At 38.2% G+C, this 21,438-nt stretch overlaps 7 protein-coding genes and 1 non-coding gene across 8 annotated transcripts; 4 read left to right on the top strand and 4 right to left on the bottom strand.

The window, feature by feature from the left end:
* Positions 1–2,716: 2,716 nt before the first annotated feature.
* LOC148912393 (uncharacterized) lies at positions 2,717–4,084 on the top strand. The gene has a single exon (XM_089027612.1). It carries the CDS (start codon positions 2,717–2,719, stop codon positions 4,082–4,084), a length of 1,368 nt encoding a protein of 455 aa, XP_088883738.1.
* Positions 4,085–6,571: 2,487 nt separating this feature from the next.
* On the top strand, positions 6,572–7,948 carry LOC148912392 (uncharacterized). Its single transcript, XM_089027611.1, has one exon. The coding sequence runs from the start codon at positions 6,572–6,574 to the stop codon at positions 7,946–7,948; it is 1,377 nt and encodes a 458-aa protein (XP_088883737.1).
* Positions 7,949–8,474: 526 nt separating this feature from the next.
* LOC148912391 (heterogeneous nuclear ribonucleoprotein A2 homolog 1-like) lies at positions 8,475–8,897 on the bottom strand. Its single transcript, XM_089027610.1, has one exon. It carries the CDS (start codon positions 8,895–8,897, stop codon positions 8,475–8,477), a length of 423 nt encoding a protein of 140 aa, XP_088883736.1.
* Positions 8,898–9,604: 707 nt separating this feature from the next.
* LOC148912390 (uncharacterized) lies at positions 9,605–10,981 on the top strand. Its single transcript, XM_089027609.1, has one exon. The coding sequence runs from the start codon at positions 9,605–9,607 to the stop codon at positions 10,979–10,981; it is 1,377 nt and encodes a 458-aa protein (XP_088883735.1).
* A 526-nt stretch (positions 10,982–11,507) lies between these two features.
* LOC148912389 (heterogeneous nuclear ribonucleoprotein A2 homolog 1-like) lies at positions 11,508–11,930 on the bottom strand. Its single transcript, XM_089027607.1, has one exon. The coding sequence runs from the start codon at positions 11,928–11,930 to the stop codon at positions 11,508–11,510; it is 423 nt and encodes a 140-aa protein (XP_088883733.1).
* Positions 11,931–12,637: 707 nt separating this feature from the next.
* On the top strand, positions 12,638–14,011 carry LOC148912388 (uncharacterized). The gene has a single exon (XM_089027606.1). It carries the CDS (start codon positions 12,638–12,640, stop codon positions 14,009–14,011), a length of 1,374 nt encoding a protein of 457 aa, XP_088883732.1.
* A 2,475-nt stretch (positions 14,012–16,486) lies between these two features.
* LOC116297500 (uncharacterized) lies at positions 16,487–18,551 on the bottom strand. Its single transcript, XM_031705739.2, has one exon. It carries the CDS (start codon positions 18,494–18,496, stop codon positions 17,039–17,041), a length of 1,458 nt encoding a protein of 485 aa, XP_031561599.2. The 5' UTR covers positions 18,497–18,551; the 3' UTR covers positions 16,487–17,038.
* A 1,261-nt stretch (positions 18,552–19,812) lies between these two features.
* On the bottom strand, positions 19,813–21,077 carry LOC116297494 (uncharacterized). Its single transcript, XR_016119306.1, has one exon. It is a non-coding gene; the product is annotated as an uncharacterized LOC116297494 (transcript).
* Positions 21,078–21,438: the final 361 nt, after the last annotated feature.

Below are 21,438 nucleotides of genomic sequence, written 5' to 3'. Positions count from 1 at the left end.
AGGGAGAGGAGTTTTGTGTCCTGCCTCTCCCTCTTCTCCTATTTTGTGATGATCTTGTAGGTACTATAAGATCACCCAAAGGTTGAGGTCTCACAAATTGCTGCCTCACACTTTGGGCGATGTTGTTTGCTAATCGAGCATGCTACAAAGAAAAAGAAAAATAAGAATTAACATCCATAAATGAAAAAAATATATAAAATTTACTTATTGAATATTCCCCACTCTTATAATGGACTCTTGTTATTATAGACACCAAATTTATGGTGTTTCTAATTAACGGTATCTACTAAAACAAAAGCTTACGTGTCCTACTCTTGAGATTGTATTTCCATTGGCCTGCAAAGCAAATGATAAAATGATTTCATGTAATAAACTTCTGTATACTAGTAAGTTGTTGATTGAGTCTGGGCCAAAAAATGCCTTACAAAAAAAGGCCTTACAAGTAATGAGATGTTTTCTGCTTGACCTTTGGTAGAATATGGCTGCGCCATGAATGTCCTTCATTTACTCACGCCATTTGCTCTCAAAAACGAATAACGTATACAGTGTGACAATTTATCATGAACAATAAAATATAATGAAAAGCAGCCAAGCGAGATGAGACCGTGCATGGTGCGAAAGAATTTGGTGTTATGATCATTAGCAAACGATAGAATTCCCAGAGCATCAAATCGTTGGGAAACGATCAATGTTTTCTGTATTTCTCGTTCGCTTTAGATCGCTTTAAATGAATTCAATAGTCTTGCAATTTCGTGTAATATTAGTTTAAGTTCAAATTTGTATCCTGACGTAATTTTGAGAGAAATGATCAGCGAATTTTAGAATAATGGAAGATCTAGTAAGATTGACTAGAAAACTGCGATGAAAAGTGCGCATCAAATGTTTACCCCGTCTTCTGCACTATACGTTTTCACAAAATCGCATAAGTCGACTACCTTCAAAATGTTCCTTTTAAAACTAGATACAGAGTAAAACTAAATGAGCAATGACTTTTGTGAATATATAGCTCTGAAATATTAATTTCGGCCGTATGAAATCCATTGTTTAGTTTTGAAGTAGATTATGCACTATATTTAAATAATCTCAAATATCTCATTATTAGCTAGATAGATTTTTTCAAAAATCCCCACAAATGGAGGCATCCAGTATATAATTATGTGGTACGAAGCATTCTAGTGTTGAACGCTCTGCAAGGCTAAAATTATTTTCTAAACGAAATCAAATATTTCATCATAATTACGTGTTATGACGTCCGATCTCATTAAAAACTGCATCAAACATTAATTCAATCTTTATGTGACTTATGTGCAAAAAAGATTTGCAATAGGATAAAAGACGTTTATGCACTAGCGTTCCAAAAGTGGAAGGTAGCGGTCAAGCGTGAGGGGGTCGAGCCACCTTAAATTAATGTTAAAATTAGGGCTTCTATATATGCACTTTATTTATCTATCTATCTATCTATCTATCTATCTATCTATCTATCTATCTATCTACCTTTTTATTTATTTATTTATTTATTTATTTAAAATAAGTAAATAAATAAATAAATGAATGAATGAATGAATGGATGGATGGATGAATGAATGAATGGATGGATGGATGAATGGATGAATGAATGAATGAATGAATTTATTTATTTGTTTATTTATTTTGGTTAGAAATATTAATTGCACGAAAGCCCAAACATACGTACCCAAATTCTAAATTCTAAAAGCACTTAACTAACCCTAATAAATGTGAAAACATGATCACTCGATGAGAGGATAAAGCCCTTAAACAAAAGAAAACAAAAGGACGTTCAAGAGGTATTTGAGTTAAAATGATCCGTGATAAAGCAGTACTCGACTTTACTAGTAGTACTAGTGAACTAAAGTGAAAAAAAAAAAAAAAAAAAAAGAAAGTTGTAGAAAGTTTTAGCGAGTGAAGTCATTAAACCCCTTAAATAGATAGATATTAAACTTAATACTCTTTAGTAGACCAGAATTCCATTGTTTTCTTTTAATAATAGTGCTTTTATAAAATATTAACGTTCTCATTCGAATTTCCTCTCCTAATATGAGTAGTTCTGAGCAAATTTAAAGACGGGTAAAATGCCCAGTGGATTTTTGGTGCGCGTGGGAGTAAACTGAGCCAAAATGGCTATTTCTTGGTGTTGCAGGATTTCTGAGCCATGACGACAATAAAACAGAATTATCGAAAACTAGTATGTAGTACAGAGGAATGCTTAATGATGCATGTTCTTTCTTATTCCAGTTTCCTCCTAATGAGTTCTGAACAAAAGAAGACGGCTAAAATGCCTAATGGATTTTTTTGGGGGCGTGGGAGTAAACTGAGGCAAAATGGTTATTTCTTGGTGTTGCAGTGTTCCTGAGCCATGAAGACAATAAAACAATAACCGGAAACTTGAGAATGAGTTTGGAGCAGTAAACAATAGAGTGCAAACAGTTAATCCGTGAAACAGTAATAAATAGTACAACATAGTGCTAATTAAACAAAAGAAAACAATGGAATTTGCATGAAATTGTGCTTTTTAGTGTTACTAAAGTTTCACGGATATATTGTTTGCACTCTACCCTGCAATAATAAAAATGAGAAAGACACTTGGCGCAAACGCGCGTCATCGCATGTTCATAGATTGTTCATCCTTGTAGGTTCCACTAAACTTTCATAATATTTTCGATATTTCTTACTGATTGCTTTCTATGAGAAACTGAGCATGTGGTACAGAGCAAAAGCTTGCTTGTATTTTGTCATCTTCTTGTGTGCAAGCCCTTTGTGGCTTATCATTACCCTAATATCATGGCTCTTCGGCAGAACATCTAGAATGCTTAAAGAGCGAGACCCGGCCAAGCCAATGTTTAGAAGAACCGTTCTCGTGACCGACGGAGTCCAAACTAAGTCTCTTCATGTCATGCGAACACTGGCCAAAGCAGGTCATCGGATAATTCTTGTGGAATCAGATCAATACAAATATTCTGCATCGAGTTGGTCTAAGTATGTCTCGCGTACCCGATACGTTCCACACCATAATGGCAAGACCATGGACAAGTACATCGACGGAGTAGTGAAAGTGGCAGTCGAGGAGAAGGTGGATTGGTTTGTCCCGGTCAGTAAAACTTACTCCGCTATTCCAAACTATATGGTCGAGCAGAAGTTAGCAAAGGTTTGTCCTCGAATAAGATGCTTAGGATTTGGTAGCCTAGAGATGGCGCTCCTGCTCAACGATAAAAGGCGTTTTCTCAGTGAATGCCAGAGGCTTGGACTTTCCATTCCAGACTTCAGAGTCATCTCTCGAGTGGACGAATTATACAAGCTGCGAGATGAGAATTTGTTTGAGAACCATCACTATTTTTTGAAGCCCGTTGAAGATTATTCTGAAGATAGGAAAAATTTTAGACAAATTCCTCACGATTTGAATGCCTTCAAAGAGTATGTGAAGGAATACGAGACGCAAATCACCCTTGGACGGACTTACTTTGTGTGTGAATACATCAATGGCAGTGAATACTGTTCAAACGTGATTTGCCGCAACGGAAAAATACTTGCTATTCAAGTTTGTCCAAGTTCAAGTGTTCAAATAGACTACGACGCAATAGACCATAAGGAAATAGAAGAATGGACCACAGAATTCTGCAGTAAGTTGAAGATTTCAGGTGGACTCTGTTTCGATTTTATCCAAGACCACAATAACAACAACATCTACTGCCTAGAGTGTAACCCACGCCTTCATTCAGCCATAACTACCTTCCATTGTGATCCAAAACTTGCTGTAGCTATCCAAGCCGCATTGGAGCCTGAAATTGTTCAAGATGAAGAGGTGGTGTTCCCTGTCAAGCCACCAGACCAATCCCTTCATGTCTATTGGCTATACCAAGAAGTGTACAAGCTGTTTACTGGTAGGCAAGGTATAAGGGAGCTTCTTTCTACGGTACTGCATGGAAAGGAAGCAGTATATGACCACGATGATCCCCTTCCATTTCTCATCCTGCACACGATCCACATAATGTTCCAGTTGAAGAAAAACATAGTGAATAATGCTCGCTGGAGTGTTGTCAATCCTTGCCTTGGACGTCTCTGCAATTGAATCATGAGGAGAACACGATACTTTTAAAAGTAAATTTGTTAGTTAGGACTTATTAGTTTTGGTATTCTCTACTTTCACATCCCCATAATACTTTGCGTCTTTGGGGGGTAACCAAGGGGTAAAAACCCACTTATTTTGCTGAAGGCTGATCAGACAATGTTGACAATATCTTGTTTGGTATCCAAATATAAAATGAAGAAGTAAAACACAGAAAACGATATCTTGGTTCACTATATAATACTTGTAAAATGTGGTTTAGCATTTTGCATGGGTTCGTTTCGTTTCCGAGAAGGGCTATTCCCATGTAAACAAAGGCGGAAGTGATCGTCGAAAAAAACAACGAGAGTTTGGACGTATTCCCTGTTTAATTTGAGCCTCAAAAGATGGGGCTTTGAATTGAAACACAAAATAAGTCTTTTTTCAGCTTTTCACTAGCCTCACCCTTCGCAGACGTTATTTGTGACAAATAACGTCATTTAATTTCACCATTAAACTGAGGGAGTGAAATACCCTGAAATGAAATACGTCATTCCCTGGACGACGCTGGTCTCGATTTGGTCGTAGAGTGCATTGGCTTCACAATAACTTCCTGCCCATCAATATAATGATTTCTTTTGCTACTTGAAACTTCATCAGCTACTTCTTGATTTTGAAAACACAGAAAAGCAAAATTCTTGGCTGAAGTAAAATCACGCTTAAAGACCATATAAATTGAGTTAAGCTGCCCAAATTGCTCAAAATATTTTCTCACAGCTTCAAGAGTAATGTCTTCTGGTAAAAGGTCTACTACTATTTTGCCTGGTACACTTTTTCTGCGTTTAGCTATACAAGTGCCTACCTGGATTACCTGTGTAATCAGCTTCTGACGTAACTAGGTTCGATTGATTGTGACGTAATAGCCTCCTCCGCAGGCAACTCTATAAACTCTCACATAATATATCACTATAGCGAAGGGGCTTCCTCCCTCAGTGAAAACCGAGAGTGCTGGGCCTCCTCCCCTCCCTCCCCTCGTCTGGTTTTTTATTTCTTCGTTCCCAGACTCCTGCTCATTAATAGTTAGAGAAATTAGAGAAAGCCACAGAGATGCTTGCGGAAGAGGCTAGTGACGTAACTAGACGCAGCGTTCTTACGCGCGCGCTACAAACATTAAGCGCTGCAGCTTTGGAATATCAAATCGTCTAAGCCCATCCAACGCTCTCCCACATTACTCAAACGGGCTTGGACACTGAATTCAAGCAAAGCTTTTGCAATAAAACTTTTGGTACGAAGGTAGATTTGGTGAAAGATTACCAGTTTTGTCAAAAATCTCTTCTTTTTTTTTTTTTTTTTTTTGTCCTTGTGTGTTCTTATCCCTGGAGTCGCCCTGATAAGAAAGAACAATCGGGTGTGTCGTCCTTGCTTAGCAAGTGATAAAAGAGTAATTTGGGGATCGAAGATAAATTTGTTCAAAGATTTACCATGCAGTTATGTTCAAAAACCTTTCCTTTTTGTCCTTGTGTGTTCTTATCCCGGTAGTGTCGTCTGATAAGAACGAGCAATCGGGTGTATTGCCTTTGCTCAGCAAATGATAATAAAGTCGAGTATTTTAATTAACAAAATTTCCAAGTGTTTTCAACTGATTTATATTGCGACAGATTGTGGACAAATCATTCCGGGGTTCTTGCGGATTGGAATCTTCCCTGTTAGCAGAGTCTCCCTCGTTTTTTCTTGTTTACAAAAAAGTTGTCAGGACAAATACGTAAAAATATATATATTGTGCATGCTGAAGACATAATATATAAGTACATCAATTTATTTCTCGCAATATAGCTCGTAGAGTGAAAGCGTAAAAAAATTCCTGAATAATTGTCTTCGGTGGGAGACGCGCGCACTCTTACGTAACACGCGGAGATCATACGTAACACGAAGCCCTGCTGGCTAGATCGCGACATTCAGTGTGGTCATCCAATTAAAATCGACTGTTTTCTCCGCAAGGTCGCATGCGCATCCAACTTTGACGAGCCACAAAACTGAGAGACGCAAAGCCAGTTTTAATTTAATGTCGTACCCAGAGCTGATTTCTTAATGCGCAAAGAAATAAAGGCTCTGAGTACAAGATTGGTTTTAGTTATATTTAGAGACGAGAATAATCGATTTTATGAATTCTTATCGATATTATGATAATCATATTCTTAGATTCTGTGGCCTGTCAAGTTTCTCTAAATTTGGGAATGGGTCTGTCTCAGTATTCTTTCAACTAGCGTCAAATGCTTTCATTTTAGTCCATTTTAGCTAGAGCGTCGTCTATTTGCACATCATTGTCATCTTTAATACAAAATGCAAAGTTCAATGTTTCACATGCCAAGTTAGATCACTCCTGTCTATTATGTAATATAGCGTGGTTTCACGGTTTATTCCTTTAATGGTCCACTGCACTAGTTTTATATCACTTAAACGCTTATGTAACATCGTTAGGAGAAAACGTAAGCTTGTGAGCTGAGTAAAAGTATGTGGTACAGAGCAAAAGCTTGCTTGTATTTTGTCATCTTCTTGTGTGCAAGCCCTTTGTGGCTTATCATTACCCTAATATCATGGCTCTTCGGCAGAACATCTAGAATGCTTAAAGGATTTAAAGAGCGAGACCCGGCCAAGCCAATGTTTAGAAGAACCGTTCTCGTGACCGACGGAGTCCAAACTAAGTCTCTTCATGTCATGCGAACACTGGCCAAAGCAGGTCATCGGATAATTCTTGTGGAATCAGATCAATACAAATATTCTGCATCGAGTTGGTCTAAGTATGTCTCGCGTACCCGATACGTTCCACACCATAATGGCAAGACCATGGACAAGTACATCGACGGAGTAGTGAAAGTGGCAGTCGAGGAGAAGGTGGATTGGTTTGTCCCGGTCAGTAAAACTTACTCCGCTATTCCAAACTATATGGTCGAGCAGAAGTTAGCAAAGGTTTGTCCTCGAATAAGATGCTTAGGATTTGGTAGCCTAGAGATGGCGCTCCTGCTCAACGATAAAAGGCGTTTTCTCAGTGAATGCCAGAGGCTTGGACTTTCCATTCCAGACTTCAGAGTCATCTCTCGAGTGGACGAATTATACAAGCTGCGAGATGAGAATTTGTTTGAGAACCATCACTATTTTTTGAAACCCGTTGAAGATTATTCTGAAGATAGGAAAAATTTTAGACAAATTCCTCACGATTTGAATGCCTTCAAAGAGTATGTGAAGGAATACGAGATGCAAATCACCCTTGGACGGACTTACTTTGTGTGTGAATACATCAATGGCAGTGAATACTGTTCAAACGTGATTTGCCGCAACGGAAAAATACTTGCTATTCAAGTTTGTCCAAGTTCAAGTGTTCAAATAGACTACGACGCAATAGACCATAAGGAAATAGAAGAATGGACCACAGAATTCTGCAGTAAGTTGAAGATTTCAGGTGGACTCTGTTTCGATTTCATCCAAGACCACAATAACAACAACATCTACTGCCTAGAGTGTAACCCACGCCTTCATTCAGCCATAACTACCTTCCATTGTGATCCAAAACTTGCTGTAGCTATCCAAGTCGCATTGGAGCCTGAAATTGTTCAAGATGAAGAGGTGGTGTTCCCTGTCAAGCCACCAGACCAATCCCTTCATGTCTATTGGCTATACCAAGAAGTGTACAAGCTGTTTACTGGTAGGCAAGGTATAAGGGAGCTTCTTTCTACGGTACTGCATGGAAAGGAAGCAGTATATGATCACGATGATCCCCTTCCATTTCTCATCCTGCACACGATCCACATAATGTTCCAGTTGAAGAAAAACATAGTGAATAATGCTCGCTGGAGTGTTGTCAATCCTTGCCTTGGACGTCTCTGCAATTGAATCATGAGGAGAACACGATACTTTTAAAAGTAAATTTGTTAGTTAGGACTTATTAGTTTTGGTATTCTCTACTTTCACATCCCCATAATACTTTGCGTCTTTGGGGGGTAACCAAAGGGTAAAAACCCACTTATTTTGCTGAAGGCTGATCAGACAATGTTGACAATATCTTGTTTGGTATCCAAATATAAAATGAAGAAGTAAAACACAGAAAACGATATCTTGGTTCACTATATAATACTTGTAAAATGTGGTTTAGCATTTTGCATGGGTTCGTTTCGTTTCCGAGAAGGGCTATTCCCATGTAAACAAAGGCGGAAGTGATCGTCGAAAAAAACAACGAGAGTTTGGACGTATTCCCTGTTTAATTTGAGCCTTAAAAGATGGGGCTTTGAATTGAAACACAAAATAAGTCTTTTTTCAGCTTTTCACTAGCCTCACCCTTCGCAGACGTTATTTGTGACAAATAACGTCATTTAATTTCACCATTAAACTGAGGGAGTGAAATACCCTGAAATGAAATACGTCATTCCCTGGACGACGCTGGTCTCGATTTGGTCGTAGAGTGCATTGGCTTCACAATAACTTCCTGCCCATCAATATAATGATTTCTTTTGCTACTTGAAACTTCATCAGCAACTTCTTGATTTTGAAAACACAGAAAAGCAAAATTCTTGGCTGAAGTAAAATCACGCTTAAAGACCATATCAATTGAGTTAAGCTGCCCAAATTGCTCAAAATATTTTCTCACAGCTTCAAGAGTAATGTCTTCTGGTAAAAGGTCTACTACTATCTTGCCTGGTACACTTTTTCTGCGTTTAGCTATACAAGTGCCTACCTGCAGGACATGGCCTTTCACCTCATGGTTTTGTCGTTTTAGTGCTTTGATTGGGGAGTTTTCAGACAAAAATTTAATAAAGGCATAGTCTCTTCTCTTTTTACCAGTCATTGGAATATCAACTGATTTGATATCTCCGTACTGGGAGAAGGTTTCCACTGTGTTGGAATAAGAGTGATTATTTTAACCCAAGTTAACCATTCTGTATTTTCTAACCCTTTGTTTATTTCTACTTCCCAATGAAAACCTTTTTCTTTATCCCACACGTCTCTGACAAAACGTATATTGACATTTAAAACATGTTGCCTACTTAAAACACTACAATTTAAAGGAATGAAAACATTGTTCCATAAAGATTGCCTTAAGACCTCTTTTGGGTTGTCAATAGTTGTAATACTAAGTTCTACCCAAGCTGAAGTCGTGGAGTCATTTCCGGTTATTTAAGCTTATTATTTTTCATGTTTTACAGATTTCGAGTCCAGTCCAGTCCATGTTTTACAGATTTCGAGTCCAGTCCAGTCCAGTCCAGTCCAGTCCAGTCTATGTTTTACAGATTTTTCTCTGTCCAGTCCAGTCCAGTTATTTTACTACCTAAACTCATTTGCATGTAAAAAGGAGCTTACGCGAAATCGTTCTATTGTCATCTTTAATACAAAATGCAAAGTTCAGTATGTTTCACGTGGCAAGTTAGATCGCTCCTCTATTACGTAATATATAGCGTAGTTTCACGGTTTATTCCTTTAACGGTCCATGCACTAACTTTATATCACTTAAACACTTATGTAACATCGTTAGGAGAAAACGTAAAAGTTAAAAGTATGTGGTACAGAGCAAAAGCTTGCTTGTATTTTGTCATCTTTCTGTGTGCAAGCCCTTTGTGGCTTATCATCACCCTAATATCATGGCTCTTCGGCAGAACATCTAGAATGCTTAAAGGATTTAAAGAGCGAGACCCGGCCAAGCCAAAGTTTAGAAGAACCGTTCTCGTGACCGACGGAGTCCTAACCAAGTCTCTTCATGTCTTGCGAACACTGGCCAAAGCAGGTCATCGGATAATTCTTGTGGAATCAGATCAATACAAATATTCTGCATCGAGTTGGTCTAAGTATGTCTCGCGTACCCGATACGTTCCACACTACAATAGCAAGACCATGGACAAGTACATTGACGGAGTAGTGAAAGTGGCAGTCGAGGAGAAGGTGGATTGGTTTGTCCCGGTCAGTAAAGCTTACTCCGCTATTCCAAACTATATGGTCGAGCAGAAGTTAGCAAAAGTTTGTCCTCGAATAAGATGCTTAGGATTTGGTAGCCTAGAGATGGCGCTCCTGCTCAACGATAAAAGGCGTTTTCTCAGTGAATGCCAGAGGCTTGGACTTTCCATTCCAGACTTCAGAGTCATCTCTCGAGTGGACGAATTATACAAGCTGCGAGATGAGAATTTGTTTGAGAACCATCACTATTTTTTGAAACCCGTTGAAGATTATTCTGAAGATAGGAAAAATTTTAGACGAATTCCTCACGATTTGAATGCCTTCAAAGAGTATGTGAAGGAATACGAGATGCAAATCACCCTTGGACGGACTTACTTTGTGTGTGAATACATCAATGGCAGTGAATACTGTTCAAACGTGATTTGCCGCAACGGAAAAATACTTGCTATTCAAGTTTGTCCAAGTTCAAGTGTTCAAATAGACTACGACGCAATAGACCATAAGGAAATAGAAGAATGGACCACAGAATTCTGCAGTAAATTGAAGATTTCAGGTGGACTCTGTTTCGATTTCATCCAAGACCACAATAACAACAACATCTACTGCCTAGAGTGTAACCCACGCCTTCATTCAGCCATAACTACTTTCCATTGTGATCCAAAACTTGCTGTAGCTATCCAAGTCGCATTGGAGCCTGAAATTGTTCAAGATGAAGAGGTGGTGTTCCCTGTCAAGCCACCAGACCAATCCCTTCATGTCTATTGGCTATATCAAGAAGTGTACAAGCTGTTTACTGGTAGGCAAGGTATAAGGGAGCTTCTTTCTACGGTACTGCATGGAAAGGAAGCAGTATATGATCACGATGATCCCCTTCCATTTCTCATCCTGCACACGATCCACATAATGTTCCAGTTGAAGAAAAACATAGTGAATAATGCTCGCTGGAGTGTTGTCAATCCTTGCCTTGGACGTCTCTGCAATTGAATCATGAGGAGAACACGATACTTTTAAAAGTAAATTTGTTAGTTAGGACTTATTAGTTTTGGTATTCTCTACTTTCACATCCCCATAATACTTTGCGTCTTTGGGGGGTAACCAAAGGGTAAAAACCCACTTATTTTGCTGAAGGCTGATCAGACAATGTTGACAATATCTTGTTTGGTATCCAAATATAAAATGAAGAAGTAAAACACAGAAAACGATATCTTGGTTCACTATATAATACTTGTAAAATGTGGTTTAGCATTTTGCATGGGTTCGTTTCGTTTCCGAGAAGGGCTATTCCCATGTAAACAAAGGCGGAAGTGATCGTCGAAAAAAACAACGAGAGTTTGGACGTATTCCCTGTTTAATTTGAGCCTTAAAAGATGGGGCTTTGAATTGAAACACAAAATAAGTCTTTTTTCAGCTTTTCACTAGCCTCACCCTTCGCAGACGTTATTTGTGACAAATAACGTCATTTAATTTCACCATTAAACTGAGGGAGTGAAATACCCTGAAATGAAATACGTCATTCCCTGGACGACGCTGGTCTCGATTTGGTCGTAGAGTGCATTGGCTTCACAATAACTTCCTGCCCATCAATATAATGATTTCTTTTGCTACTTGAAACTTCATCAGCAACTTCTTGATTTTGAAAACACAGAAAAGCAAAATTCTTGGCTGAAGTAAAATCACGCTTAAAGACCATATCAATTGAGTTAAGCTGCCCAAATTGCTCAAAATATTTTCTCACAGCTTCAAGAGTAATGTCTTCTGGTAAAAGGTCTACTACTATCTTGCCTGGTACACTTTTTCTGCGTTTAGCTATACAAGTGCCTACCTGCAGGACATGGCCTTTCACCTCATGGTTTTGTCGTTTTAGTGCTTTGATTGGGGAGTTTTCAGACAAAAATTTAATAAAGGCATAGTCTCTTCTCTTTTTACCAGTCATTGGAATATCAACTGATTTGATATCTCCGTACTGGGAGAAGGTTTCCACTGTGTTGGAATAAGAGTGATTATTTTAACCCAAGTTAACCATTCTGTATTTTCTAACCCTTTGTTTATTTCTACTTCCCAATGAAAACCTTTTTCTTTATCCCACACGTCTCTGACAAAACGTATATTGACATTTAAAACATGTTGTCTACTTAAAACACTACAATTTAAAGGAATGAAAACATTGTTCCATAAAGATTGCCTTAAGACCTCTTTTGGGTTGTCAATAGTTGTAATACTAAGTTCTACCCAAGCTGAAGTCGTGGAGTCATTTCCGGTTATTTAAGCTTATTATTTTTCATGTTTTACAGATTTCGAGTCCAGTCCAGTCCATGTTTTACAGATTTCGAGTCCAGTCCAGTCCAGTCCAGTCCAGTCCAGTCTATGTTTTACAGATTTTTCTCTGTCCAGTCCAGTCCAGTTATTTTACTACCTAAACTCATTTGCATGTAAAAAGGAGCTTACGCGAAATCGTTCTATTGTCATCTTTAATACAAAATGCAAAGTTCAGTATGTTTCACGTGGCAAGTTAGATCGCTCCTCTATTACGTAATATATAGCGTAGTTTCACGGTTTATTCCTTTAACGGTCCATGCACTAACTTTATATCACTTAAACACTTATGTAACATCGTTAGGAGAAAACGTAAAAGTTAAAAGTATGTGGTACAGAGCAAAAGCTTGCTTGTATTTTGTCATCTTTCTGTGTGCAAGCCCTTTGTGGCTTATCATCACCCTAATATCATGGCTCTTCGGCAGAACATCTAGAATGCTTAAAGGATTTAAAGAGCGAGACCCGGCCAAGCCAAAGTTTAGAAGAACCGTTCTCGTGACCGACGGAGTCCTAACCAAGTCTCTTCATGTCTTGCGAACACTGGCCAAAGCAGGTCATCGGATAATTCTTGTGGAATCAGATCAATACAAATATTCTGCATCGAGTTGGTCTAAGTATGTCTCGCGTACCCGATACGTTCCACACTACAATAGCAAGACCATGGACAAGTACATTGACGGAGTAGTGAAAGTGGCAGTCGAGGAGAAGGTGGATTGGTTTGTCCCGGTCAGTAAAGCTTACTCCGCTATTCCAAACTATATGGTCGAGCAGAAGTTAGCAAAAGTTTGTCCTCGAATAAGATGCTTAGGATTTGGTAGCCTAGAGATGGCGCTCCTGCTCAACGATAAAAGGCGTTTTCTCAGTGAATGCCAGAGGCTTGGACTTTCCATTCCAGACTTCAGAGTCATCTCTCGAGTGGACGAGTTATACAAGCTGCGAGATGAGAATTTGTTTGAGAACCATCACTATTTTTTGAAACCCGTTGAAGATTATTCTGAAGATAGGAAAAATTTTAGACGAATTCCTCACGATTTGAATGCCTTCAAAGAGTATGTGAAGGAATACGAGATGCAAATCACCCTTGGACGGACTTACTTTGTGTGTGAATACATCAATGGCAGTGAATACTGTTCAAACGTGATTTGCCGCAACGGAAAAATACTTGCTATTCAAGTTTGTCCAAGTTCAAGTGTTCAAATAGACTACGACGCAATAGACCATAAGGAAATAGAAGAATGGACCACAGAATTCTGCAGTAAATTGAAGATTTCAGGTGGACTCTGTTTCGATTTCATCCAAGACCACAATAACAACAACATCTACTGCCTAGAGTGTAACCCACGCCTTCATTCAGCCATAACTACTTTCCATTGTGATCCAAAACTTGCTGTAGCTATCCAAGCCGCATTGGAGCCTGAAATTGTTCAAGATGAAGAGGTGGTGTTCCCTGTCAAGCCACCAGACCAATCCCTTCATGTCTATTGGCTATATCAAGAAGTGTACAAGCTGTTTACTGGTAGACAAGGTATAAGGAAGCTTCTTTCTACGGTACTGCATGGAAAGGAAGCAGTATATGACCACGATGATCCCCTTCCATTTCTCATCCTGCACACGATCCATATAATGTTCCAGTTGAAGAAAAACATAGTGAATAATGCTCGCTGGAGTGTTGTCAATCCTTGCCTGGGATGTCCCATTTAATTGAATCATGAAGAGAACACGATTTTTTTAAAGTACATTTGTTAGTTAGTGACTTATCAATTTTTGGTATTCGTGATAGATGGCGTAGATGTGACTGATTCGTTGTCTTGTGTGATTCATCATTTCAATATACTATAGCTCTATTGTTTTGATTCAATTTCAAGGAGGCAGTAGCGAAGAAATTAAAGACCCCGAATTGAGGGAGCCGGAAGTAGATTTGAAATGAGAGTTCTGCAACATGAGGAGCGAGGAGCCAGGCCCCAGACCACACAATTTTTACCGATTGCTTAAGAATGAATTTAGGAATGAATGAAGGGGCCTCTTGTCTTCATCAATCGCTATATACTGTTTTGGAAATATATAAATTTATAATTTCATGAGGTTGATCTTACTGTTGAGTATTTGTTCCTTGTTCTTTGTTTAAGTAAGATTTGAAAAAGTTGTGTTTATGAATGAAAATGAGGGTGTGAACTTTTTTCAGAGCAAGGTTATTGATTGGAGCACCTTTCTTGGGTTGACAAGGTTAATCCCCTCTTTCAAATGTTCTTTCTTTAAACAGAGGGAAATAAAAGTGCCTCTAACAATGCCCCTTGGTTTCATTCTTAATATCGATTGTTTCCCATGATGACGGTTTTTTAAAGTGCCACTAGCTGGTGCCCCTAGTGCCCCTGTGAGCAGAGCATGAGTAAAATGAGCAGAACAAGAGGACGTCTCTATAACTATTTAACTATATTTAATAAAGTTTCATTGCAAAAAAAGTACATTTAATTTTTCTTTCTAGTTTACTAACCTTCGACGTTTAGGACGCTGATGATATCGCAAATCTTCCTCTTCATCTGTCTCATCATTTTTAAGTGGTCGAAATAAATTGTTTAGCAGATGTTTACGCTGTTGAATCACAACTTGAGTCGCCTCTTTCCAGTCATAGTCATCTGTGTCCATGAGCTCCTGTCTAGTTTTCATGATTTTTCGGAAATACGGGTCTTTCTTCAGTGTGTGCATCCTTTCTAACTTTTCCAACAAAACTTTTCTCTGCTCCTTTCTATAGACTGGTAACATACTGTTATGCGCTTTGACTGCAGCACTTTCTTCGCTTTCTCCTTCGTGCAGGTAGTTTTCCATTTGACCCTCTAACTCTTTCTGATGACGATCTGTAGCTTCTCCTACGAGAGCCGACCAACTGTGCTTTACTGACTTATCATCGTCCTCTTCAGAATCACTAACTTTCGATTCACCGTCGTCCTCAGTTTCCTCACCAATACTGACTTTGGTCGCTGATTTCGTCTTCACTTGTTTCTTCGTGCTCATCATATTCAACATCTGCCATTTTACAACTGGTTGTCCAAATGGAGGTATTGACGATAATTTCTGGAACTACCAATTCTAAATCAGCCCATGATTTTAGAACAAAATCATTAGACTCAAGTAATATAATTTTGAGGTTCACATGTTTAGCATTACTAATAGGCAATGTGCATCAAACCTTACAAAGCACTCTGCAAAATATAGAACTGCAAAAAGTGAAGCAGGGAAATTTAAAGGAACTATCAGAAGGGGAAAATGTTATTTTCGTCTGTAGAAATACTTATATTTTCATAGGAAATGTCAATGGAATAATAAGCCTTTTCATAGTTTATCCACTGCGCATGTGATTTTATCCCGAATTTCCCCCCTTGTTTTGTCTAAACCTTCTTTTGCTCTTAATTAAACAAAAGGTGAGAAATTCAGGATAAAATCGCATGCGCAGTGGATTCTATTCTTAAACTATGAAAAGGCTTATTGTCAGAAGAATTATTAGAGGAGCCAAAAAAGCATTGGTTTCTCATCACACTTTGTGCTCAAAATTTGTGCTCATGCACATTGTCTGTTGTGTAGTTCCAGAAATTATCCATAGTCTCCCCCCCCCCCTCCCCCCCCCACACTTATCATAAAATAGTACTAAATTTTTAAATTAAATAATAAATTAAAATAATACTAAATAGTTCAATGTCTTTTCTATTGTTTCCTAAGTGCTTTTTAGTAAAACTTAGTGCTATTGGCAGAGTAGAGTAAAGTCACTAAACCTGTAAATACACATTAGACTAACAAGAAGAGATAACTAGCTAAAAACTAGTGTGAGCTGCGTCGCTGTTCCTAATGAAATAGTAATGATAAATGGGTAAATCATACACCGTGAAAAGGTGAAGAAACTTACTGACATTTTGGAAGCTAGTCCTTCGGCAGAGTAAAAGAGAAAGAGGTGGTACACTAACACATTTTAGTAGAACCTAATTCCATTGTTTTCTTTTGTGTGTTGACTAGTATTTTTTTAATTTTTCGGGTTAAAAGCCTTCACTCTACTGTTTCTCAGAGTAGAATCTGCACTCTGCTTTGACTGTTAGTTGAAATAAATTATGCAGCTTTGTGTCACGGGATTGGTAATTTAAGACCTGACACTAATAATACTCATACTCATTGCATAGTTACTTTAAAGTCTACCAAATGAAAAAGGTTTAATTTTCTACACACAAATAAAGCTTTTACAACTGTCTTTAAAACAATCTACCCAAACAGACTCCAAACAACAAAGTTTTTGGTTTCAACCGTAAAAATTTAAAGACCCATTGCCACCGCGGTCACAGATGAATTTCGTGGTCTATGAAATTCAAAGATTCATATATTGAATAATAACATCATATTAAATCCTTTTCCGACATAGCACTAAGGCACAATAATGATTCTTTTACATTATTTTACGGCTTTAGGGACTATTCAAGAGTTTATTCAAAATGTTGGAATTGTTTTTTCAGTGGTGACACGATTCAAAATGTAAACAAATTGTGATGCATTATGGTAGGTGGCAATGGGTATTTAACAGAGGTGGACAACTGAAAATTTGATTTGCAAAAGGCCAAGAAATCAAGACAACCAGATAGAGTCTTAGCCTAGAAACTTTGAAATTTAACCAGTAATTGTATAACAATGGGCATCATTAATCAATATCTCTTTTCCATTTATATTAATTATTCTTCTACTATTAGGACTGTATCAATCAAGTTTTGGATAATGGGTGAGACCACTCTCTTGCATTTCTTCTTCTGTGCCCTCAATACTTTCATGTATTTTAGTATCAATGGAATTTATTTGGTGTTTCTTTCTAAACTCTGAATACAATGGAGTGTATTCTGATGAAGTCTCAGCCGTGAATCCAAGTCGTCGTACATTTAGAGGACTGCCTTCCATTATGAGCTCTGATTGGGCTAACAAATTATCAACATCTCTTTTCCTCTTGAACCTTAAGATTCCACACTGGTCTATCTTTCTTTCTTCCCAACTCTCAATCAAATGAAGATGAATCGCTTCTCCAAATTGATTGAAATATGACATAATTTCATCTTCAGTCTTTCCCAGGGGTATACCTTCTATAAAAACCTTCTTTTCCCTGGACGACGCTGGTCTCGACTTGGTCGTAGAGTGCATTGGCTTCACAACTACTTCTTGGCCATCAATATAATGATTTCTTTTGCTACTTGAAACTTCATCAGCAACTTCTTGATTTTGAAAACACAGAAAAGCAAAATTCTTGGCTGAAATAAAATCACGCTTAAAGACCATATCAATTGAGTTAAGCTGCCCAAATTGCTCAAAATATTTTCTCACAGCTTCAAGGGTAATGTCTTCTGGTAAAAGGTCCACTACTATCTTGCCTGGTACACTTTTTCTGCGTTTAGCTATACAAGTGCCCACCTGCAGGACATGGCCTTTCACCTCATGGTTTTGTCGTTTTAGTGCTTTGATTGGGGAGTTTTCAGACAAAAATTCAATAAAGCCATAGTCTCTTCTCTTTTTACCAGTCATTGGAATATCGACTGATTTGATGTCTCCGTACTGGGAGAAATAGTCTTTCATATCATTGATCTCAAGTTCCAAGGGTATTCCTCTTAGGAAAATCTTTCTCTCGTGTGTAGCATCACGATCATGCCTCGCAACCTCTAACCTTCTTGAATCAAGAAAGTTTTTTCCTTGTAGAGCCTTTTCGACGGACTCAACAGACTTAAAAACCACGAAAGCATAATTTTTTGGCATGGAAGACGTCGTATAACGAATGACTCTAAGGTGCTCAATCTCTCCATACTTGGAGAAATGTTGGTGCAGTTTGTCTTCATCTGTGAGATAGTTAAGAGACCCAACAAAAATAGTCCTTCGATTAGGATGTTCCTGATCTTGGGCGGCAACAGCTTCTTCTCTTTCTAATACATCATCTTTAGAATCACTAGTGTTCAAAGAACAGTAGTTTCTTTGAGGGGGAAGCAATCTTCCAGTGGAGTAAGTTTTGACTTTGAAAGACTGAAATGCTGTGCAATCGTGGTGGTTTTGGTCTTGAAAACCCCATCGCTTTACCTCTGTACTCGAACTGGACAATCTTCGTACTAGTGGGATGGTATATGTAGCACGATAACAAAATTTACTTGCTTGAAATGCTCGTAAAAGCGAATTCAAGTTCATCGTTATGCAACTTGTTCACTTGGTTCCTCAAAATCTTTTGAACGCATGTCGGACCCAGAGCTTCTCGGCTTACTACACAGGAAGCCCAAGCCAGGTATTTGAGGACTGACTGAGGTCACATCATATAGGGAGGGATTACGTAAGAATGCGAAGCTAACAATGAATGCGATAATAATAACAGTCTAATCACACATTATCGCATAAAAATGAATTACAATTAACAAATTACAGTTAACAAGTAAAAGCTAAGAACAAGAAAGAAAAAAAAACGAAGTCGTTATACTATATGCATACATGATATACGCGGCTACATTTTGCCTCAAGCGAATAAATTTACAATGTCTTAAATAGAAATTTGGCTCACTATTTACAACTACTATACAAATAACTAATGTAGTTCAGTAAAAACCCGCATAAAAGAACACCCATTTTTGGAGTTGAGGCTGATTTTGTTCTTATTTAACGGGTGTTTACTGAAAATCAGCCTGAAGCCTTCTTACGGTGTTTTTGAATAAATGTTTCTAAAATATATACAGTATTACTATATAGACTACCAATACATGTAGGTGATATTAATGTGTAAGTTCAAAAATGTTATTTGAAAAATCTTTACTGCAATAATACCAGCGCCTGTATCAAAACAGTAGAAAAATATACTCTTGTCAGGTCATGCTTGGAGTCTGCTACTTGTAACACTGTAAATGAATCTAAATTGATAATAAAAGTGAATTGAATTAAATTAAACTCTATTAATGTACTGTAGAACAGGTCTAGCACATAAATATTGATCTTATTTTTTTTAAGAACACCTTTTAATTTGTTAGGCTGATTCCCTTCTTATTTAAATGGTACTAAAAACGCCCTAATTCAGGCTGGGTGTTCTTAACCCACTTGTTCTTTTATGCGGGTTTTTATTGTATTTCACTATTGGCCAAGGAGATCATAGTACTAAGAAAGAAAGTTCTCTTAAGACGTACTGTTCTACACTTAAGGAGTTTTTGGAATTTTTAATGACATGGTCATCTGCACATGCCCTAGTTTGCGTCAGATTCTGAAACGCCGATTTTAGATCGTAAAAAAAATGGTACGATTGAATCGTTGTCGCTATTCTTTTAATTCACGCAGTGACCTGAGGCTGTTTCAGGATATCGATAAAATTTGAAGTTTGAATCAAAACAATGAACTTATGGCATAATACAAATGATGAATCACACAAGACAACGAATCAGTCACATCTACCATCTATCACGAATACCAAAATTAATAAGTCACTAACTAACAAATGTACTTTTAAAAAATCGTGTTCTCTTCATGGTTCAATTAGTGGGACATCCTAGGCAAGGATTGACAACACTCCAACGAGCATTATTCACTATGTTTTTCTTCAACTGGAACATTATGTGGATCGTGTGCAGGATGAGAAATGGAAGGGGATCATCGTGATCATATACTGCTTCCTTTCCATGCAGTACCGTAGAGAGAAGCTCCCTTATACCTTGCCTACCAGTAAACAGCTTGTACACTTCTTGATATAGCCAATAGACATGAAGGGATTGGTCTGGTGGCTTGACAGGGAACACCACCTCTTCATCTTGAACAATTTCAGGCTCCAATGCGGCTTGGATAGCTACAGCAAGTTTTGGATCACAATGGAAAGTAGTTATGGCTGAATGAAGGCGTGGGTTACACTCTAGGCAGTAGATGTTGTTGTTATTGTGGTCTTGGATGAAATCGAAACAGAGTCCCCCTGAAATCTTCAATTTACTGCAGAATTCTGTGGTCCATTCTTCTATTTCCTTATGGTCTATTGCGTCGTAGTCTATTTGAACACTTGAACTTGGACAAACTTGAATAGCAAGTATTTTTCCGTTGCGGCAAATCACGTTTGAACAGTATTCACTGCCATTGATGTATTCACACACAAAGTAAGTCCGTCCAAGGGTGATTTGCATCTCGTATTCCTTCACATACTCTTTGAAGGCATTCAAATCGTGAGGAATTCGTCTAAAATTTTTCCTATCTTCAGAATAATCTTCAACGGGTTTCAAAAAATAGTGATGGTTCTCAAACAAATTCTCATCTCGCAGCTTGTATAATTCGTTCACTCGAGAGATGACTCTGAAGTCTGGAATGGAAAGTCCAAGCCTCTGGCATTCACTGAGAAAACGCCTTTTATCGTTGAGCAGGAGCGCCATCTCTAGACTACCAAATCCTAAGCATCTTATTCGAGGACAAACCTTTGCCAACTTCTGCTCGACCATATAGTTTGCAATAGCGGAGTATAACCTTTACTGACTGGGACAAACCAATCCACCTTCTCCTCGACTGCCACTTTCACTACTCCGTCAATGTACTTGTCCATGGTCTTGCCATTGTAGTGTGGAACGTATCGGGTACGCGAGACATACTTAGACCAACTCGATGCAGAATATTTGTATTGATCTGATTCCACAAGAATTATCCGATGACCTGCTTTGGCCAGTGTTCGCAAGACATGGAGAGACTTAGTTAGAGTTCCGTCGGTCACGAGAACGGTTCTTCTAAACTTTGGTCTTGCTGGCTCTTTAAATCCTTTAAGCATTCTAGATGTTCTGCCGAAGAGCCATGATATTAGGGTAATGATAAGCCACAAAGGGCTTGCACACAGGAAGATGACAAAATACAAGCAAGCTTTTGCTCGGTACCACATGCTCAGTTTCTCATAGAAAGCAATCCGTAAGAAATATCGAAAATATTATGAAAGTTTAGTGGAACCTACAAGGATGAACAATCTATGAACATCCGATGACGCGCGTTTGCGCCAAGTGTCTTTCTCATTTTTATTATTGCAGGGTAGAGTGCAAACAATATAACCGTGAAACTTTAGTAACACTAAAAAGCACAATTTCATGCAAATTCCATTGTTTTCTTTTGTTTAATTAGCACTAAGTTGTACTATTTAT

The sequence above is a fragment of the Actinia tenebrosa genome, unplaced genomic scaffold, assembly GCF_029948245.1.
Source record: "Actinia tenebrosa isolate PJP-AT-01 unplaced genomic scaffold, QUT_ActTen_1.0 PGA_scaffold11__36_contigs__length_13525064, whole genome shotgun sequence".
Lineage (NCBI taxonomy): Eukaryota > Metazoa > Cnidaria > Anthozoa > Actiniaria > Actiniidae > Actinia > Actinia tenebrosa.
The sequence above is the reverse complement of the archived record's forward strand: the minus strand, read 5'-3'. Positions and strand labels throughout refer to the sequence as shown.